General features: G+C 67.1%; 2 protein-coding genes across 9 annotated transcripts; one reads left to right on the top strand and one right to left on the bottom strand.

The window, feature by feature from the left end:
- Nucleotides 1–296: 296 nt before the first annotated feature.
- Nucleotides 297–9,616, top strand: RASAL1 (RAS protein activator like 1). 8 transcript variants are annotated; one of them, XM_064392700.1, is made up of 21 exons: nt 297–1,115; nt 2,296–2,352; nt 2,441–2,554; nt 2,648–2,709; nt 2,789–2,918; nt 3,664–3,745; nt 3,846–3,983; nt 4,196–4,284; nt 4,384–4,501; nt 4,584–4,737; nt 4,963–5,027; nt 5,108–5,220; nt 5,380–5,572; nt 5,673–5,810; nt 6,722–6,854; nt 6,995–7,170; nt 7,561–7,698; nt 8,044–8,179; nt 8,261–8,360; nt 8,804–8,868; nt 9,262–9,616. In XM_064392700.1, the coding sequence occupies exons 1-21, from the start codon at nt 1,051–1,053 to the stop codon at nt 9,492–9,494; spliced, it is 2,499 nt and encodes an 832-aa protein (XP_064248770.1). In that variant the 5' UTR covers nt 297–1,050; the 3' UTR covers nt 9,495–9,616. The 8 variants fall into 8 exon arrangements, with proteins under 8 accessions (XP_064248770.1, XP_064248763.1, XP_064248769.1 ...); XM_064392693.1 differs by having other exon boundaries at nt 7,959–8,179; XM_064392699.1 differs by having other exon boundaries at nt 3,831–3,983.
- DTX1 (deltex E3 ubiquitin ligase 1) lies at nt 9,464–20,701 on the bottom strand. Its single transcript, XM_064392701.1, is given in 11 exon segments — nt 9,464–10,023; nt 10,614–10,703; nt 10,783–10,854; nt 10,856–10,945; nt 11,629–11,787; nt 11,879–11,940; nt 12,148–12,309; nt 12,432–12,493; nt 13,907–14,564; nt 18,562–19,285; nt 20,550–20,701. Coding segments are annotated over 10 exon segments (1,839 nt in total). The 5' UTR covers nt 18,821–19,285; nt 20,550–20,701; the 3' UTR covers nt 9,464–9,798.
- Nucleotides 20,702–21,314: the final 613 nt, after the last annotated feature.

The raw sequence follows: 21,314 nt of genomic DNA, 5'->3' as shown, positions 1-21,314 counted from the left end.
CCCCCCGAACCCACACAGGGACACCCCCTGGCAGTGACACCCCCAGAACCCAGCACCCCCTGGATGACACCCCCCCAATTCAGCAGCCCCCAAAAGATCAGCACCCCCATATCCATCCCCCTCCAGCAGCCCCCAAGGATCTCATTGCGCCCCCGCTTTAGCAGCACCCCGATCACCCCGTGCCCCACATCATCCCCCCAGAACCAGCACCCCATCATCAGCCCCCCAAGAACCAGCGCCCCTCCTTTGAGCCCCTCCAGCACCCCCTGGCTGACACCCACCCTGGCAATGCCAGCAGGACACAGCTGGCCAGTCCACCCCTGCACCCCGAATTCCGCAGCCCCCCAAGCCCCCGCTGTGCCTCACCAGGGGCACAGATGCCCCCCAGTGCCCCCATCCTCTCTGGCTCAGGGTCCCTGGTGCTGCGAGGCCAGGGTGCAGGGAGCGGTGGGATTGGGGTGCTGCACCCACAGACACCCCAAGACCTGCTGGAGTCCCCCCGGTTTGGCTCAGGGTGTCCCCTCTGAGGACTGGGGTCACCCGGAGGTCCCTTGGGGGTCCCATGCACCTCCTTCCTCCCCTCATCCCCAAGTCCAGTGTTCATCTACTCCCTCCCTACTCTGGCGCTTTGGGGTCCAGACCGAGCCCCCCACCCGGGGGTCACCCACCTCTTATGACATGACGAAGCCCCTCACCACATGTGCCCCAGCTCTGCCGTGGCCCCGTGCCTCAGTTTCCCCGCCTCTAGGACAGAGGGTGGCTTTGCTCTCTGGTCGCTGGCCCGCGATGGGACCCCGCGGTGGGCACGGTGCCACCTCCCCCGCGCTCGCCCTCCGCCCTGTGCCCGCCTGGCGCAGGTGGGAGCGAAGCGGCAGCAAAGGCAGCTGAGAAGAGGAAAGAGGAAGAAGCGGCGGCGGCGGAGGAGGAGGAGGAGGAGGAAGAGGGGGCCGGTGCCGGCAGCCCCGCCGGCGCTTTGCGGGGGCTCAGCGCACCCCCGGGCACCCATCGCAGCCCCCCAGGTGCCCACCCCGAAGTTTGAAGTTCGCCGGCATGGCCAAAAGCACCTCGCTGCGCTGCCGGGTGCTGGAGGCGAAGGACCTGCCCGCCAAGGACCTGTGAGTGGCTCGGGGGCTCAGGGCTCCCCTATTTCCCCCAGACCCACCCCGGGAGATGTGGCGGGGAGGGGGTGCTGGGTGCTCTGCCCTCTCTGGGTGTTCTCTCCGCACAGTTTCGGGGGTCTCTGCTTGCACCAGGTACCCCCAAAGTGGGGGTCTGGGGTGTGCAGGGACTGCCAGCACCACCCCCCAGGGGTGTATGATCCCCCCAACCCCTTTAGCATCCCTTTCGTGCCCCCCAGCAGGGTGGGCACAGAGGATCCCCCCAAACATGGGGGTGGCACTGGGGGGGCACAGCTCCTGCACCCCCACCCCTTTTGGGGGTGTGGTGATGAGTGGGGGGTGCAGGGTCCCCGCCCGCTCCTGCCCCGGGGACACGGCTCAGCGCAGCTGGCAGTCCCGGGTAGCTCCGGATGTGCCAGCTTGGCACCGCCGGCCGCTCCCAGGGCCGGGCAGCCGGGAACGGGGCCGTGTCCCTGCCTCGGGTTCTGCCCCCGGGGGGTGTCCCGCTGCGGGGTCTGGGCACAGCGGGCGATCTGCGCAATGATGGGGTGCCCGGTGCCGCTCCCAGCGCCCCCAAACCCAGCTTGGGGCTGTCGTGGGGCTGCAGAGGGGGTCGGGTGAGCCGCTCCCACTTCCCGTCCCGTGGCAGGGACAGAGACTGGGGTCACGTCCCTCATTCGGGGTCTCAGTCCTTGTGGAAGCACCTCCTGCGGATTTGGGGCTCCAGCAGCACCCCAGGGCCGGCACCCCTCGGTGCTGCTCCAGCTGCCATAATCCAGCAGAAAGGGGCTTTGCAGGGAGCGGGTGGATGGTCCCTGGGTCCGTCCCTCATCCCTCCATCCTGTTCTCCCTGCGGAAAGGGTCAGACCGGTGTCACCCTGGCACCGTGGGTTGTCACGGAGACTCGGCTGGGCTGTGCTGCTGGACAGACAGCGGTACCCGCGGGTGGGTGGCACAGGGACACTGCGGTGGCTCTGGGTGACCCACAGCAGGTCCCTCAGCCCAAGGAGAAGAGGGGATGCCCCCATCCCGGTGTCAGGGTGGTGTCAGCAGGGCTAAGACCGGGCAGCTCAGCTCACCCCCGGGGCTGGCGCCTCACTGTCAGGGTTTGAGACCCCCAGGATCGGGGGGGACTCCGAGTGGGGGCTGATCCTGGGCACCCCCATCCCCTGCCCAGGTCTGGCTCCAGCGATCCCTACTGCGTGGTCAAGGTGGACAACGAGGTGGTGGCCAGGTACGGGGACACTGTCCCACACTGGGACGGGGCAGGCAGGAGTGGGGGATCCTCCCTGGGGGGACAGCCACCTCTGCCACCCCGGCAGGACGGCCACCGTGTGGAAGAGCCTGAACCCTTTTTGGGGTGAGGAAATCACGCTGCTTCTGCCCCGTGGATTCCACAGCCTCACCATCTGCGTGCTGGATGAAGACACCATTGGGTAGGGGGACGGCATGGGCAGGTTGGGCATTGGGGACCCCCCCGAGGGGTGGCAGGTCCCCAGCAGTGCCCTGCTGTGTTTGTTCCCTCACAGGCAGGACGATGTCATTGGCAAGGTCTCGCTCAGCCACCAGCAGATCTCAGCTGAGCCGCGGGGTGAGGGGGGCACAGTGGGGTGGGGGACAGCGGGACTCATGCTGGCACCGCGGGGTGCCCACACTCTCCCCCTCGGCAGGCATCGACAGCTGGCTCAGCCTGGCACCTGTGAACCCTGACCAGGAGGTGCAGGGCGAGATCCACCTGGAGCTGCGAGTCCCCGAGCGGGGCCACCCGCGGGTGCTGCGCTGCCACCTCATCGAGGCCAGGTTGGGGGGCTGCCACCACCACGGGGTCTTATTTTTGGCAGGAGGGAGGAGAGGAGGGGATGGGAACAGTGGTGGCACGGGGTTTGTCCTCCCCATTCCACACTCGGAAGGATCCTCAGTGCACCGGGGTGGGGACGTCAGTGGTGCCAATCCACGTGTGACGATGCCATGGGGGTTCAGTGGGAAGTGTGCTGCCATCCCTGCTTGGGGACGGGGGCACAGGAGCACCAGGGTTTGTCCCCAGCAGAATGGTTCATTCTCACATCGTGTTTTTGCCCTTTGGTTTCAAAATTTGGGGAAACTGAGGCAGTGCCCAGGCTGCCCGCCTGGGTTTGGGGTGCAGACGTGTGTGCAAGTTGTGCACGCGTGTGAGCATGCACAGGAACACACACGCGGTGACACACACACGGTGACACACACACGGTGACACACACACGGTGACACACACACACAGCTGACAGATGGAGCAGGCAGCAGAGGCAGCATCCCGCTGCCATGGCAACCAAAGCAGCTACCAAGGCAACAGGATGGCCATGGGGACAGGGTGGCCATGGGGACAGCCAGGAGGGACGGCAGCACCCCCACTAGGGACTGGAGGAGGAAGGGCTCCCCTGGAAATGGGAGCACGATCTCCCCAGCATCCCCTGGCGCCTGCTGGCTGCAGGCGAGCTGGCACAAAGCGGGGACGTGGGGCTGCAGGACCGTGATGGTGGGGACAAACCCTGCTGACCCCATGTCCTCACAGGGACCTGGCCCCCCGGGACCCCTCGGGCACCTCGGACCCCTTTGGCCGGGTGTCGTGCTGCGGGCACACGTTGGAGACAGCCGTGAGTCACTGCTGGCTGCTGGGTGTGGCACCGGGTCCCCCACGGACCCGGGAGGCTCAGGGCACCTCGTCCCCTCGGCCACCAGTCCCGGTGCCCGCAGGTGGTGAAGAAAACTCGGTTCCCGCGCTGGGATGAGGTGCTGGAGTTCGAGCTGCCCGAGGGGGAGCTGGGAGAGGCTGTGCTGAGCGTGGAGCTTTGGGACTGGGACATCGTGGGCAAGAACGACTTCCTGGGGCGGGTGAGGACCTCGGGGCACACCGGAACGGGGCAGGGTCCTGGGGGCACCTCTGCACCCCCGTGTGGGGTCTGGGTGACCACCGGTTAGGACCCCCCGGCATGGGGGCAGTGCCACATGCAGACCCTGCGTGTCCTGGGCTGTCCCCCGAGGGAGGTGCAGCACAGGGGACTGGCACATGTCCCCCCCACCCAGACCCTGCCCCTGTCCCCCAGGTCGAGTTCTTCTTGGACACCCTCTGCCCAGGCCCCACGAGGGGCTGGTTCCAGCTCCTGCCCTTCCCCAGCACCACCGAGGACCACGGGTGAGTGCAGGCAGAGGGGACAGGGGTTGTGACCAGGGCAGCACGAGGTGACCCCCATGGAGGGCACAGGACCCACGTGAGCCCCCCGTGTCATTGCAGGGGACAGCTGGGTGCCCTGAGGCTGGCAGTGAGGCTGCTGGAGGACACGGTCCTGCCTCCCCACCACTACCAGCCCCTCATCCAGCTCCTCACCGAGCCCATCCTCTGCCCATCCCAGGTGGGTGCTGGGGCTGCGGGGAACTTTGGGGTGACCACCCCAGCGTGGAGGCCCCGCTGTGCCCACCCTGCCCTCCCCACAGTCCCCTGAGAGCACAGCCCTGGCTGTCCTGGAGGAGGTGACCTCAGGGGAGAGCCGGCAGGACGTGGCCACCAAGTTGGTGAAGCTCTTCTTGGCCCAAGGGCTGGCTGTGCCCCTCCTGGACTACCTCACCACCCGCGAGCTGGCCAGGACCAGTAAGTGCCCAGGGCCACCCCAGTAAGTGCCCAGAGCCATCCCCAAGATCTCCATGGGGATCTGAGCGACCCCAAGCTAGGGTTGCTCCAGATCCCCATGGAGAAAGAGTGAGGACACCAAGGGAGAGGCAGGAAAGGTGCCACATGTCCCTGGGGTTGGGCACACCGGGGACAGCTGGGACGTCACCCCGTGCCCACCTTGCCACAGCCTCTGTGCTCTTCCAGCTGATCCCAACACCCTCTTCCGCTCCAACTCACTGGCCTCCAAATCCATGGAGCAGTTCATGAAGGTGAGCATGGGAAGGGACGCCTCCATGCTGTCCCAGCAGGGCATCTGGGGACAAGGACAGTGCCTTCCCACCCCTTGCAGGTGGTGGGGCTGCCCTACCTGCATGAGGTCCTGAAGCCAGTGGTGAACCGCATCTTCGAGGAGAAGAAATATGTGGAGCTGGACCCCGGCAAGATGGAGCTGAGCCGGGGCAGGTGGGCACAGGTGGATGTCTGGGAGGGGCACAGGGCACCTGGCATGTCACTCTGTCCCCTGCAGGGAGGGGGCACCTACTGCTGTTGAGCCCGTGGGTCACTTCTGGCCAGCTCAGTGTCCCCATTCCCAGTGTCCCTGACCTGGAGGTGTCCCCACAGGAGGATCTCCTTCAAGGGCTCCCTGTCGGAGGCACAGGTGCGGGAGAGCAGCCTGGAGCTGCTGAAGGGCTACCTGGGGGACATCATCGAGGCCATCGTGGGCTCGGTGCACAAGTGTCCCCTCCCCATGAGGGTGGCCTTCAAGCAGCTCCGCAGGCGGGTGGAGGAGCGATTCCCCTCGGCACAGCACGAGGTGGGGCCCACGGCGGGGCTGGGGGTCTGCACGGCCCCAGGACCACCACCCCAAGCTCTGGGCTGTCCCTGTCCCCTGGGCTGTCCCTGTCCCCATCCAGGAGGTGCGGTACTTCTCCATCAGTGCATTCCTCTTCCTTCGCTTCTTCGCTCCCGCTGTCCTCACCCCGAAGCTCTTCGGGCTCCGGGAGCAGCACGCGGAGCCCTGCACCGGCCGCACACTCCTGCTGCTCGCCAAGGTGGGGGACAGCAAGGGCACACCAGGGAGGGGGGTTGGACACTGGGGAGGGGTGGGGACCTATGGGAAGGGATGGAGACACCAGGGAGGGATAAGGACCTTGGAGAGGGGTGGGGACACCAGGGACGAGTGGGGAACCTTGGGAGGGAATGGGGACACCAGGGAGGCATGGAGACACCAGAGAGGGATGGAGACACCAGGGATGGGTGGGGACCTTGGAGAGGGCTGAGGACATTGGAGAAGGCTGAGGACATTGGGAAGGGAATGAGGAACCTTGCGGAGGGTGGGCGTTCTGGGGAGGGATGTGGATCCTTGGGGATGGACAGGGATCTTGAGGAGGGATGCAAACACCAGGGAGGGATGGGAACCCTTGGAGAGGGATGGGGATCCTTGGGTATTAATGGGGACCCTTGGGATGGGTGGGGGACCTGCAGAGGGATGGAGACCACTGGGAGAGACAAGGATAGGGCTGGGGAGCCCAGGGAGGGTTTGGGACTTCAGGGAGAACCCCCAGGAAGGACAGAGGCTTCTATGAGTGAGGTGGACCCTGTGGAGAGATGGGAACTCACAAGGAATGGAGAGGCCAGAAAGGCAGGAGACCCAGGGGAGGGACAGAAACCCCTGGGAATGATGGGGACCCCAAGCAGGGCAGAGTCATTCCTGCCCCTGTGCCACACACCCTGGTCTGGCTCCTTCCTGTGCCACTTGTGGCCAGTCCTGCTATCCCCAGGCTGTGCCACCACAAGCTGGGCACAGCACAGGGGCAGAATTTGGGTCCCATCACCCCTCCAGCTGCTCCACTTTTCCCACTCCAACCCCTGAGCCCTCGGGGTCCAGGGGAGCAGCCAGGGTACTCTAGGGGGTCACACCAGAAGAGACACAGCAGTGTGACCCCTTCCCTGCGTGGGACAGGCTCTGCAGAGCATCGGGAACCTGGGGCTGCAGCTGGGGCAGGGCAAGGAGCCGTGGATGGCCCCGCTGAACGCCGTCCTCCTGCCCAGTGTCACCCGTGTCCGGGCCTTCCTGGATGCCCTGGTCACCGTGGGTGAGCGGGGACGGGGGCAGGGAGGGGACATTGCTGGTGCCGGGTCAGTGGCATCACCCTGGTGCTGCCAGGAGCACCCTCGGGCTGTGGGAGGTGGTGGCACTTGGGGTGACACCGCTCCCTTCCTGCCATGACTGCAGTGGACGAGGTGCCAGTGCCACAGGGACATTCCCAGCCCTCGGCCACCATCAAGGAAGGTCCCCTGCACACCTGCCCAGAGGGGGGGGTGGCACTGCTGCCCCGCTTCTCCTTCAAGAAGAGGCACTTCAGGCTCAGCAGCCAGGCCCTGGCCTATGCCAAGGCACCCCAGGGGCAGGTGGGTGATGCTCTGGACCCCCACCCTGTGTGGGGTGCCCAGGGCTGGGGGAAAGGACGTGGGCACAGATTTTGGGGTGTTTTGGGGTAACCAGGTGAACTGCTGCATCCCTGTGGAATGAGTGGGGGATATGGATGTAGGTGCACATATTTTGGGGTGTTTGGGGGTCCCCAGGTTCTCCATGGATATGAGTAATGGATATGGACATGGGCACATATTTTGGGGTGTTTTGGGGTATCCAGGTACATTGCTCCATCCCAGTGGAACAGGTGGAGGATATGGATGTAGGAGCACATATTTTGGGGTGTTTGGGGGTCCCCACTTATTCCATGGATATGGGCAATGGATATGGACGTGGGTACAGATTTTGGGGTGTTTGGGGGTCCCCAGGTGCTCGGCTCCATCCCGGTGGAGCAGATCCGGGCAGTGGAGCAGGTGGACAAGGGCGCCTTCCAGCACCCCCACGTCCTGCAGGTGGTGGCACAGGATGGCACCGGGCAACTCCACACCACCTACCTCCAGTGCAAGGTGGGTGACCCCACCCTGCCCCAGCACCCCAAAATCCCCGGAACCCCCCACTACAGCACCCAGAGGGGCCCCAAATCCAGCTGTACCCAGGCTGTACTGGGAGCACTGGGAGCACTGAGGTCAAGGGTATACTGGGTATACTGGGATGTCCTACCCTGGCTGTACTGGGGTCTCTGGGGTACCCTGGCTCCTGCAGCCCCATCCTCCCCTCACTTCCTACCGGGCAGCTTTGCCACAAAACTGTCACTCCTGTCCCCCAGCCCTGGTGCCTATCCCTCCCTCCTCCTCCTCCTCCCCTGCCCTGGCAGTGCCCTCGGGGGTGCCCCGTCCCTGCTGTCCCCGCAGAGCGCCCCGGAGCTGTGGCAGTGGCTGTGGGCGCTGCGCCAGGCCACCAGCGCCAACCGCGACATGCTGCCCACGTGCCACCCCGGCACCTTCCGCGCCGGCCGCTGGACCTGCTGCCTGCAGCCCACCCGTGCCGGTAGGACTGGGGGTGCCCGGGCTCGGGGTGCCCGGCAGGGGGGTGTCGGTGTCGCCGTGTCCCCACTGCTGTCGTTGGCAGCGCCCGGGTGCAGCCGTACCCACAGCGCGGTGCTGCTGGGGGAGTGCAGCGACCTTGGGGACCCCGCGGTGGCAGCGCAGAGCCTCTACGGGCACCTGCGGTGAGCCCGGGGACGGGGGGGTCCCGGGGGTCTTTTGGGTGCTGTGGACAGGGCGGGAGGCTGCTGAGGGTCCCTGTCCCATAGGGTGGTGGGGATTGGGGGTCCTGAGGGCGAATATGGGGGGACTGAGGGTCCTTTAGGGGGTGGGGGGCAGGGTGGCAGCGTGTGGAGGGTCCTTGTCCCCAAGGACAGTGGGAGTCGGGGGTCACAGGGTCCTTTGGGTGCTGACAGGCATGGTGGGACCCTGCTGAGTCCCTTCCTGCAGGGTGGTGGCGACCAGGGCTCCAGAGGGTGGCACAGGGGTCCCGGGGGACATTTGGGGTCAGTGGGCAGGGTGGGAGTGTCCTGAGGTCCCTGTCCCCCAGCACGGTGGGAGCTGGGTGCCCCGGGGTCCTTTGGGTGCCGGAGGGCAGGGGGGTGTCCTGAGGGTCCCTGTCCTGCAGGGCAGCGCTGGCCGGGGGTCCCGTGGGCAGCGCGGTGGCCGGGCCCCCCTGCCCGGGCCAGGCAGGTACGGGAGCCCCGCGGGCACCGGGGGCCATGGGGACCGAGGGTGGGGGCTGGCACACGCAGGCAGCGCCCGCAGACCCCTGCGGGCACCACAGGGCACTGCTCCGGCTCCCTCCACGAGGGGACAGCAGACACACGCGGACAGGGGACACGGGGACACGGGGACACACGCGGTCCGGGGGGCGGGCGGGTGGGATGTGACGGGACGGGGGGACCGGGAGGGGTCGGGGACGGGTGTGGGGGCTGGAGAACACCAGGGGTGGGTGTCGGGGGTGGATGCGGGGCTGTGGGGGGGAAATGCCGCGGGTGGGTGCCAGGGGGCAGGCAGGGGGGTGGGGAGCGCGGGTGGGTGCCACAGGGGGCTGTGGGACACTGACCCCACCCTGGGGTGCAGGGCGACCCGATGGGGACAGGCTGCTGGAGGTGCTGCGAGACCTGGACATCGCCCACGACGCCTTCACCCATCACGACGAGACCCCAGGGCCACCCCCAAGTCCCCTCTCTGTCCCCAGACCCCCGGCACCCCCCAGCCTCCGCCCCTCAGCCCACCCCGGGAGGGGCAGGAACGCCAGCGGGGCCACAGAGGGGACGCGGGGACAGCAGCCCGGCACGGGGTGTATTCTGTAACACAGACATGTACATGGCACCGGCTGTGCGCGGCTCCCTGGGGCAGCGGCGGGTGACACGGGTGACACGGGTGACACGGGTGGCACAGACGCGCAAAGAGGCCACGGGTAGAAAAAGACCACGACGCTATCGCCACGAGAGCGGGGCGAGCCGGGACGGGACGGGGCGACAGACAGACACACACGGGGACACGCGGTGGGTGGCACCGGGTGGCCCGGGACGGGGGACGAGCCCGCCGGGGGGGCTGCGGTGAAGCGGCGCGGGCAGCGCGGCACGGGCGGGCCCGGGAGCCCCGAGCCCGGCCTCAGTCCTTCAGGGTGGCCTCGGACACGCCCTGGGCCAGCAGCTCGGCCAGGACGTTGTCCAGGTAGTTGGGGTCGGGGTAGCCGTGCCCCGTCAGGTTGGAGCCGAACTCGGTCTTGTGGTGGATCTCGTTCCACACCACCGTGTCCGACTCGCCCGTGGTGTTGGAGGTGCCGATGGTGAAGATGAGCCGCCGGTCCCAGGCCACGATCAGCAGCTTCAGCACCTGCGGCGGGCACGGCCATGGCTCACCCAGCCTGGCACGGACTGGCACAGCCTGGCACGGACTGGCACAGCACAGCCTCAGCCCCCCAGGGTGGGATTCAGCACGGTGCCCACAGGATGCCACCTTTCCTTGTGGTGCCCCCCACCCCATCCCAGTGCGGCTGCAGCCTCCCTATCCTATCCTATCCTATCCTATCCTATCCTATCCTATCCTATCCTATCCTATCCTATCCTATCCTATCCTATCCTATCCTATCCTATCCTATCCTATCCTATCCTATCCTATCCTATCCCATCCCATCCCATCCCATCCCATCCCATCCCATCCCATCCCATCCCCTTTTCTTCCTCACCCCATCCCATTCCTTCCCATCCCATTCATTCTCCTTCCACCCCATCCCTTCCCATTCTATTCTCCTCATTCTTTCTCTTCCCATCCCACCCCATCCCATCCCATCCCACCCCATCCCCTACCTTCCCTTCCCACTCCCCATCCCATCCATCCTCCTTCCATCCCTCCCTTCCCATTCGTGCCATCCTCTCTCGTTCCACCCCTGCTCTCCTTTCCCTCCCCACCCCTCGGGCTCTCACCTTCCTGCCCTTCTCGTTGTCGGGCAGGTAGCAGTGCCGTGGGAAGCCTCGTGCCGTGAATTTCTTCCCGGGATTGGGATGCTCCGGGCCCTGGGTGGCCGTGGGGACAGGGGGTGAGCGGGGACACGGGGTGGGGGTGTCACCAGCCCGCCGGGGGGTCCCCCCTCACCTGGATGCCGGTGGGGATGTCGTAGACGATCCGGATGGTTTTGGAGTCAGTGTATCCCGGGAGGGAGTGGGGGGATGAGGTGGAACTCCATCTTCCCGGGGGGCTGCGTGCCCGTCTTCTCCCCGTAAATGGCCTTACAGGTGGGGCACTGCAGGCTCCCGTCCTGGGGCACCGCGGGGCCTCAGGGGTGGCACCCACCTGGACCCCCCCAGCACCCACCTGGACCCCCCCAGCACCCACCTGGACCCCCTGGCACCTACCTGGACCCCCCCAGCACTCCTCAACACCCACCCAGCACCCCTCAACACCCACCCAGCACCCACCTGGACCTCCCAGCACCCAACCAGCCCCCTCCTGGACCCACCAACACCAACCTGGACCCCCCAGCACCCACCCAGCCCCCACCTGGACCCACCAGCACCCACCCAGCACCCACTCAACACCCACCTGGACCCTCCCAGCACCCACCTGGGCCCAACAGCACTCACTGTACCCCCACCCAGCACCCACCGGGACACCCCCAGCACTCCTCAACACCCACTCAACACCCACCTGGACCCTCCCAGCACCCACCTGGCCCCCCCAGCACTCCCCAACACCCACCCAGCACCCACCTGGACTCCACCCAGCACCCAGCCAACACCTACCCATCACCCACCCAATGCCCACACCCACTCCAACACCCACCCAACCCCCCAAACCCAGCCAGCACCTACCTGGAACATTCCAGAACTCCCCAGCCCGCACCCAGAGAGCCCTCACACCCACCCAGCGCCCACCTGGACCCCCCAGCACCCACCCAGCACCCAGCATGGCCCCGGCACGCCGGCAGCCCTGGGCTCTGACCTTGTTGCCGTTGTTGTACATGGCCAGCAGGCACAGCAGGTGGTACATGTGCCCGCACTTGCCCAGCTTGCCCACCAGCTCGGGCTTGATGCCCCTGGGGCTCAGCACGCCCTCGTAGCCGGAGGAGGTGACCAGCCGCTCCATGCAGATGGTGCAGTCCTGCCGGGAACGGCATCAGCGTCCCGGGGGGACGAGGGGGCACCCCCGGCGCTCTGCCCCAGCCCCCCGGAGCCCCCCGAACCCCACTCACCTCATCCGGGGGGTTCTTCACCTTCTGGATGTAGCGGCGCACCACGTCCTCGGGGGTCTTACCTGAGGGCAATGCCATCAGAGCCCGCCCGCGGTGCCACAACCCCCCTGCCGCGGGACGGGGACAGCCCTGCCACCCCCTGCCAGCACGGCAGGGACACGCGTGGCACAAAGCAGCGACGGGCATCACCCCACGCAAACCCCGGGGTCCCTCACTTCCCCCTCCGTGTCCCCCGTCCCTGACCCCAGGGGACACTGGTGGCTCCTTACTCTTCTTGAGCTGCTTCTTTTTGGTTTTCCTGCAGATGCCGTTGACGCCGGGGACAGGTTTGATGTCGCTCTTGCTGACGGGCGGGGGGTGCAGGATGGGTTTGGGGGCGCGGGTCAGGCACACGGGCAGCCCGGCGGCGCACATGAGGATCCCCGTCATCCCTGCGCCGGGAGAGCGCCTGTCTGTCCGTCTGTCCGTCCTGCCCACCCCCTGGCAGCGTTCCCCGCTGCCTCCCCACGGTGTCACCCCGCGGTGACACCAGCGCTGGCCGGGGCCCGCTCACCTGCGAGGGCGGGATGGACGGGGCCGGTGCCGTTCAGGTTCTTGACCGGGAGCGCTGGGACCCTGCAGGACAAGGGACAGGAAGGGCTGAGCCGGGCCGGCAGGGCTGGCACTGTCCCCTCCTGCATGGCATGGCCCAGAGCAGTGTCCTGCCCACGGGACACAGGGCAGTGTCCCCTGGCGGGTGCTGGCACTGTCCCCAGGCAGTGTCCTCCCCACGGGACACAGGGCAAGGTGTCCCCTCACCAGCCTGGAGGGCTGCTGTCCCACCCCAGGGGACTGTCACCCAGTGCCACCTGTGCGTCTCTGGGCACCCAATGGCACTGGTGGCATCCCGTCCTCCTCGACCAGGGCGGAGACCTTGCCAGGGTATCCCGATGGTGACACCCGTGTCCCACACCCCCGCGGGGACGTGCCACCACTCGTGTGCCCCCCAGGGACCCCCACCCTCCTGGGGCTGCCAGCAGCAGGTGGCACTGGTGGCACCGTGCCCAGGGCAGCGTGTGGGGCAGGGACTGGTGTGTCGGGGACAGGGCTGGAAGGGGACGTGTCCATAGGGGTGGGATGGACAGAGGGAAGGAAGGAGGGATGGACAGATGGATGTGGGACTGGGAGGGTCCCCAGCAGTGGCATCACCCCTCCCTGACCCCAGGGATGAGCTCAGCCGGCTCAGCCCCACACGAGGCCGTTTTCCCTCATTCCCAAAGCTCCTCTACCCGCACCAAGGGCAGGGCAGCCATGGGGCCCAGCCCCTCCTCCCTGTCCATAGGTGTGTGCCAGGACAGGGACAGCGATGGGGACAGGGACCAGGACAGCTCAGCCCAGCACACGGAAGGAAAGCAGGACGTCAGCAGGGGAAGGAAATGTGCCAGGAGCTGCTGGGGGCTCAGAGAAGCCACCTGTCCCCCAGCCTAGTGCTGACAGCCCTGAGGGGACACCAGGCCAACACACCACGGGGTACAGCCATGGAGATGTGGGTGCCAGGACAGGGACACCCACCAGGACACAATTCCAGGGGTCTGCTCGCCCACCTGGACCCCCCGGTGAATCATTCCCACCACGGAAGGGGACGCTGAGGCTGTGGCCCCTCCCCACAGCCGTGCCCTCCCAGGGATCTGCCCGGTGGCATCAGGCCAGGAGCTGGGTCACACAGCCCATGCTGGCCTTGGGGACACCACTCCCCTGGGAGCAGGCACTCCATGTGCCGCAGCTGCCATGGATAGCGTGGCACAGCCTGACACGGCACGGCACGGGTCACCACATCCCCTCTGCAGGGATCCAAGCACCACCAGGACCACCCAGGGTGGTGCCCCCGGGGCCGGAGGTGACACAGTGCCACAAGAGCTGGGGCTGCCCACAAGGTGACAGCAGGGGACGAGCCACACCATCACCCCTTTTGCCCCTCTGCGTGCCCACCCCCGCATCCCCCCGCCCCGGTGACACCCCGCTCGCCCCCTCCCCACGCTCCCAGCTTACCCGGGGGGGACGGCGGCCCTGGCGCCCAGCCCAGCCCCGCGCTGCGTCCCGGGCCGGTTGAGGTTGTTGAGTCCGGGCAGCGCCGCGCTGGGCACGCCCTGCCCGGGGCCGAACCCCGCGGCCACCCGCAGCCCTTCACCCTTGGCCGTGCCCCCCGCCACCACCGCCGGCGCCGCGGTCCCCGCGGGCCACAGCGCTGCCCCGGCGAAGGTGCTGCTCTGGCGGACGGCGCCGGGGTAGAGTTTGCGGCGCTGGGACGCCAGGATGGCGTTGGAGGCGGCGCGGGTGCTGTTGACCAGCAGGCACTGGGGGCACGAGCAGGGCGTGCCCGTGCTGGCGCCCACCGGCCAGGACTGGGATTTGGGGATGGAGCCCATGGTGAGCGGGTAGGCCAGGTCCATGCGGCGCCGCAGCCGCCGCTTGCGCTGCGTTTGCCGGTTCATTTGGGACATGCTGCTGAAGTAGATGAGGTAGCAGAAGCCCAGGGAGGAGAGGTCCAGCCAGGGGTGCTGCTTCTCGTAGGCGTTCTGGATGGTGATGCAGATGTCCATGTCGTAGGGAGTCCAGGAGTTGTTGTCGTTCTCCCACTCCCACACGATTCCCTTCCCCGGCGCTGAGGAGGGGTCGTAGAAGTTCCTCCGGACGGGGCGCATGGTCCCTGGGGACACAGAGATGGGGGTGACACCAGTGGGGGGACCTTTAGACATCCCCCTGTCCAGCTTTCCAGCCCGGCATCCCACAGGGGCTGGGGTGCAGAGGCACCTTGGGGTGCAGCACTCTGCTCCTTCACTGAAGCCCCCTTTGCACCCCAAAAGTGTTTCCCTAGGGATGAATCCAACCCTCATCCCACCCTTGGTGCCAGTGGCTCGGACTGCCACCCCTCGGGATCATCCTCCTGGATGTCCTGGGAAGGGCAATGCTGCTCAGCCAATGTGGGAAATTGATTTGTAGAGAATTCTCCAAGGTGAGAATTCAAAATTTGTAGAGAATTCTCTCACCCTTCACACGAGACTGAAAAATAGAATAAAAGTTTTCAAAACGCCTCTCAGTTATTCTACCTCTGGGTCAGAAAAGGGCATAATCCAACAAATCCTTGTGCTTGCCCCAGCTTTTTTCCATCCCTCTGGTCCAAGCCCTTCCCCACCCTCCCGTCCCCGTGGCCATCCCGGAGCAGGGGAAGCATTTCCCGGTCAGCCGAGGTTTCCTGACAGCTGCTGGCTCTGGCAGTGGCACAGCCAGGGATTGTCCCACGTGGCCCAATCCCGGCCCCTCGGCTCTTTTTTGGGATGGAGCTGGATCCCGCAGCCCCCCGGAGCTCCCCAGGAGCGGGGAGGCATCGCAGCCCTCTCCTCGAGTGCCCCCCCGGCACGGGGCCCGTCCTATCCCCTGGCCGGCACCGTTTGCCCAGCTCGATTAGCGGCGCTAATTAACGGTCATTAATCATCGGCCGCACCAGGCAGCAGAGCCAGGCCCCAGCTGCCGCCTTGTGCTGAGGCAGCGCTGCCTGGGCCGCGGGAGGGGAGCGGGGGGGCCCTGCTGCCCGCCCCCCAAATCCACCCCACTGCGGGCTCCGGGCACCCACAGCACACCCCACTGCTGGCTCCAACCCCACTGCCCCCCCAGCCCCACTGCCCCAGCCCCACTGCCCACTGCCCACTGCCTCCCATCCCCGTACCCACTGCCCTCCAACCCCACTGCCCCCAGCCCCACTGCCCCACTGCCCTCCAGCCCCATCCCGCTGCTCACTCTTGTCAAATCCACATCCCACCCATAAACACATCCCAGACCCCTGGTCCTTGCAAGTGCATCCCACATCCCCCTGCCCCCCACATCCCCATCCCAAACCCCACATCCCCATCCCAAATCCCACAAAATGCCCCTCACATCCCGCATCCCCAGAGGATGAAGGACCAGCCCATTTCCCTTGGCACACACAGCTCCCAGTCCCCAAGGGCCACCAGCTGTCCCCATCCCCCAGCCCCTGTCCCTCTGCCAGCCATGCCAGAGCCACAGGGCCAAGCCAGTGTCCCAGGGCCACCGGGAGGGGCCCGCACGTCCCCGCTCTCGGAACGGGGTCACCTCGTTTCGCTTGTCACTGGGTTTCTCTGTCCCCAGGCGCTGCGTGGGCCAAGCCCCCTGAGCCCCCAGCCTCCTGCCAACCCTCCTGTGTCCCCATGTCACAGCAGGCACCAGGAGCGCCCTCAGCTCAGGGGACCCTCTTGTCCCCGAGCACCACGAGCCATGTGGCAGCCTCCAAACCCTGGGCCCCACCCCTGGGGAGAGCTGATGGATGGAGATGGACACGGGGATGGGGCACAGGGACCACAGTGTGAGGACAGTGGCTCTGTCCCCTGCCATGACACCCCTGGGGACATCGAGGTCCCTCTCTCCACATCCCTGTCCCCAGGTCCTGCTGGCACAGGGACTGTGGTACCCAGGGACAATCCTGGCAAGAGTTGTTTTGTCACCCCAAATCCATTTGTGGCCCCACCACAGGCACAAGTCCCCAAGGGATACCCAGCGCTGTGGCAGGGGATGCGATGCCAGCTGCTGTCAGAGGATGGGCCCTGGCCAAGCTGGCAGGAGGGTGGCATGGGGACAGCCAGGGTGTCCCGGTGGCTCCCGCAGCTCTGAGTCAGCACAGACCCTCCGGGTCGTGCCGGTGTCCTCGCTGACTCAGGGCTGCAGGTGCCAAGCTGCCCTTTGCCAAGTCCATGACCGGCTGGGGATGGACTCAGAGCCAGGCTGGATGGCAGAGGCAGGTGGCACATCCCTGCTCCGGTCCCCCATCTCAGTCCCCAGCCCACACTCGGGGGTCACTTGGCAGCACTGGGGACTGGCAGTGATGGCCTCAGTGGCCGGGCAGAGGTGCCACAACCATGGGGGTGCTGCTGTGGGTGTCCCCAGGCAAGGCCAGGGGGTGTCACCTGAGGTGTGGCAGGTCCCCTGCCTGCTCTGCCTGGCCTGGAGCGGATCCTGCCCTGGCAGGGATGCAGGGATGGGCAGGAATGCACCCACAGTGGCACATCCCCCAAGCACAGCCAGCACGTGCTGGTTTAATGGGTCACACTGTGACAGGGACACGTTAATGGGGTCTGGGCTCGGTCCCAGTGTGGGACCAGCTCTGATTTCCCCACAGGATTCGTGGCCTGGATCGCTGCTGCAGCACCAGCCAGCAGAGCTGCAGCCACCCCAAGTGCCCAGCACTGGCCCAGGGGCCAGCTGGGGCCTCCCCACCTCCCCGGGCATGGAGCAGCTCGGAGGGGAGGAGGAGGGGACAGAGGGACACTGGGACACAGCACAGCACCCGCGGAGGGGACAGGGCATGGAGGGATGTGGGGACATGTTCCTCGGGGATGGGGCCCATGGTGGATGGGAAAGGAAAAGGATGGAGGAGCCTGGAGGGGCCCGTGGGGGCACTGGAGCCCTAGAGAGAGGGAACAGATGGACAGACAGACGGAGGGAGGGATGGAGGGAGGGATGGATACAGGAATGAAAGAAAGATACACAGGAAGGATGGATGGATGGATGGATGGGTGGATGAAGGAAGGAAGGAGGGAAGGAGGGAAGGAAGGAGGGAGGGAGGGAGGGAGGAAGGAAGGAAGGAAGGAAGGAAGGAAGGAAGGAAGGAAGGAAGGAAGGAAGGAAGGAAGGAAGGAAGGAAGGAAGGAAGGAAGGAAGGAAGGAAGGAAGGAAGGAAGGAAGGAAGGAAGGAAGGAAGGAAGGAAGGAAGGAAGGAAGGAAGGGAAGGAAGGAAGGAAGGAAGGAGGAAGGAGGAAGGAGGGAAGGAGGGAAGGAGGGAAGGAGGGAAGGAGGGAAGGAGGGAAGGAGGGAAGGAAGGAAGGAAGGAAGGAAGGAAGGAAGGAAGGAAGGAAGGAAGGAAGGAAGGAAGGAAGGAAGGAAGGAAGGAAGGAAGGAAGGAAGGAAGGAAGGAAGGAAGGAAATTATGGATGAATAAGTAGAGATACACTGAATAGGAGCGAGGGGAAGATGGATGATGGATGGATGGATGGATGGATGGATGGATGGAATGACAGACAAACAGACATACAGTAACAGATCCACGGATGAATGGAACAAGACAGATAGGGACAGGGAAGGGATGAAGGGATGGATGGGAGGATGGGGGGATGGAAGGAAGGAAGGAAGGAAGGAAGGAAGGAAGGAAGGAAGGAAGGAAGGAAGGAAGGAAGGAAGGAAGGAAGGAAGGAAGGAAGGAAGGAAGGAAGGATAGATGGAAGGATAGATGGAAATAGGGTGGGATAGAAGGACAGAGGCAAGGAGGGAGGGATGTGCCAGTGGGTGGAAGGATGGATGGATGGATGGATGGATGGATGGATGGATGGATGAATGATGGATGGATGGATGGATGGATGAATGATGGATGGATGGATGGTGGGTGGATGGATGGATGGATGAGGGATGGATGGATGGATGGATGATGGATGGATGGATGATGGATGGATGGATGGATGGATGGATGGATGGATGGATGATGGATGGATGGAGGATGGATGGATGGATGGATGGATGGATGGATGGATGGATGGATGATGGCTGGAGAGGGGGGAGCGAAGGCAGTGTGGATGGATGGCTGCATGCACGGATGGACAGATGGAAGGACGGACGTTCCTGGCTCGATGCCAAGCCCTTACCCGTGTCCTGCCGGAACTGATGCATGGACTGGAGGTCGATGACGTAGGGCGCCAGCTGGACATCGACCTGTCCCAGCACCACGCTGCCGCGGGCGTCCTCTTTCAGCACGTTCTCGATGTGGTGGCACACGGCGGCCGAGTAGGGCCGCCAGCGCCCGTGCTCGTTCAGCCACTCCCACACCACCACGCGGGCCACGTTCTGCGGGGGGAACCCCAGGCCCCCCGAGACCAGCATGGCCCCCGAGCCCTGCCGTGCCATGCCCGGGGCGCGGGGCTCACCCGGCGCCGCTCCGAGCGCCGCTCCCGGCCCCCGCGGGCCGCGGGCCCCGGCGCTCAGCGCAGCCGGCGCTGCGGGGCTCTGCAGAGGCGGCTGCAGCCGGCCGGGCCCCCCAGGGCCCCGAGCCGCCCGGTGCCGCTCCCCCGAGGCCGCCGCGCGGGGCTGGGGCCATCCATCACCCGGCACGTCCTCCCCGGCTCTTCCTCCTCCCCGCGGTGCTGCCGGCAGGGCTCAGGCTCCAAAAAGGCACCAGGACCTGGCGGACTGCGTCGGCTGGGGGCTGGCGGTGTTTGTCACGGCGATGGGGACACGCAGCCACGGTGCTGTCCCCGAGACACCCACTCCTCCTCTTCCTCCTCGTGTCCTGCTGCTCAGCCCACGTCCTGGGTGGCTCACGGCTGTCCCCGCCGCCAGCGCGTCACTGGTGGCAAGAGAGGGGGGTGTCACCTGCAAAACAGGGCCACAGCGCGGGTCACCCCGGGCAGCGCCGGGCGGGTGGCAGCGGGGGGACCGTGCCCGTGGCCCCGCGGGGCCGGAGGGCAGCGAGGCCGCGGTGCCCGCAGCCCTGGCAGCGTGGGCTGCCTGCCAACCCCGGCCGGCTGCCGGCCTCCAGCATGACAGAGGGGACAACGGGGACAGGGGGGGACGGGCCACCCTGCTGAGGGCCCTGGGGGGCTGCTGGGGGTCCCAGGAGCCCGGGAAGCCTCACGGCTCCCCGCGCCGGGGCTTTGGGTGCCGGGGAGCCCGCGGGCCCTGGATCCCGCTCCAGCCGCCGCTGATTTATGATCTGCACTGCAGGCATCGGGCCGGGGGTGAGCCCGGCCCCCCGCTCCCGGCCGGCCCCGAGCCCACCCGCGGTAGCCCCCAGCCCCACGGCGGCGCTGGGGGGCCCGCGCAAGGGGGGGCTGGATGCACAAACAGGCGGCAGACAGACAGAGGGACAGCCACGGCCGGGCACACACAGACACCCTGGCACGGAGAGACACGGGCACACGCGCTGGCACACGCGCAGCCGGTGACACGGACAGACAGCGGGACGGACGGACACGGGGAGCCACGGCAGCACAACAACCCCCCCGCGGGCACAGGCACGGGCACCGCTCCGGCTCGGCTGAGCACACACGCACCGCGCACCCCACACGCGTGTGCGCCGTGACCCCGAGCACCCCCCGCCGAGGGGAGACCCCCACCCCAGCCCTGCGCCCCCCCGACCCCGCGGTGGGGACGATCCCCGGGGCCAACAGCCCCCCCAAACCGGGCCCGGCTGCTCTTCGTGGAGGGGGGGTTGAGACACCAGGCCTGGCCCCCGTGCACGGTGTCGCCCCCCCGCCGCACGGCAGCCCCCGGTGCAGGGTGCCCCGCCGGTGGCCGATCCCCCGCCATGCACGGCAGCCCCCGGGCCGCCGGCGCACGAACCCCGGCGCACGGCAGCCCCAAGCACGGCGGGCTGTCCCCGCTCGGTGCCTGTTGTGTGCCCCCCCGGCGCACGGTCCCCCCCGATACACAGCAGCCCCCATCCCTGGGGCGTACGGTCCCCCCGAGGCACGGCAGCCCCGGTCCCCCCCGGTGCCTCGTCCCCCCACCCCGGTTCCCCGGTTCCCCGCCATGCACGGCATCCCCCAGCCCGCCGTGCCCGGTCCCGCCGCCCCCCGAGCCGCCCCCCCGCCCCGCCATGGCCGCCGCCGCCCCGGCCGCGGCCCCCGCCCGTTACCTCCGGCGGCCGCAGCCGCACCGGGACCCGCAGCCGCACCGGGAGCGGCGGCGGCGGCGGCGGCGGGCGCGGGGCCGGGCGGCGGCAGCGCTCAGCCAGCGCCAGGCAGCCACCGACACCGGCACCGGCGGCGCGCACGGCCGCGGGCACCGAGCCGGGAACGAGCGCCGGGAACGCGCGCCGGGGAGCGGGGGCACGCACGGGGGAGCGGGCATCGGCACCGGGATCGGGAACGCGCACGGGGGAGCGGGCATCGGCACCGGGATCGGGAATGCGCACGGGGGAGCGGGCATCGGCACCGGTGGCGCGCATCGGGACCGGGGTCACGGTCGGGGAAGCGGGGACACGCAGCGGGGACACGCACTGGGAGCGGGTGTCTCACCGGGGACACGCGCGGGGGTTGGGGTGGCTGCACCGGGAAGCCGCCCTGGGATCGGGCACCCACACCGGGGACACCCGCTGGGCACTGTGGGGACACCCTTGGGACACGTAGGGCACCAGGCATCTGCACCGGGGACCCGGGTGTGGGCAGCCATAGTGGGGACACTGCAGGACCGGGGACACCCACCAGGACTGGACACCCACCGCGGGGACACACACTGGGGACTGGGCACCTGCACTGGGGCCGGCCACCCCCACTGGGGACACACCCTCGGTGTCCCCTTGGGCGGCTGTCCCCCACCTGTACCACCCTGCTTGAGGGGACACTTTGTCCCTCCTTAGGGCAGGTGTTTCCTACAGCCTCGTGGGGAAACTGAGGCACAG

This window comes from Passer domesticus, chromosome 17, assembly GCF_036417665.1.
Source record: "Passer domesticus isolate bPasDom1 chromosome 17, bPasDom1.hap1, whole genome shotgun sequence".
Taxonomy (NCBI): domain Eukaryota; kingdom Metazoa; phylum Chordata; class Aves; order Passeriformes; family Passeridae; genus Passer; species Passer domesticus.
Note: the sequence above shows the minus strand (reverse complement) of the source record. Positions and strands in the feature narration are given on the sequence as shown.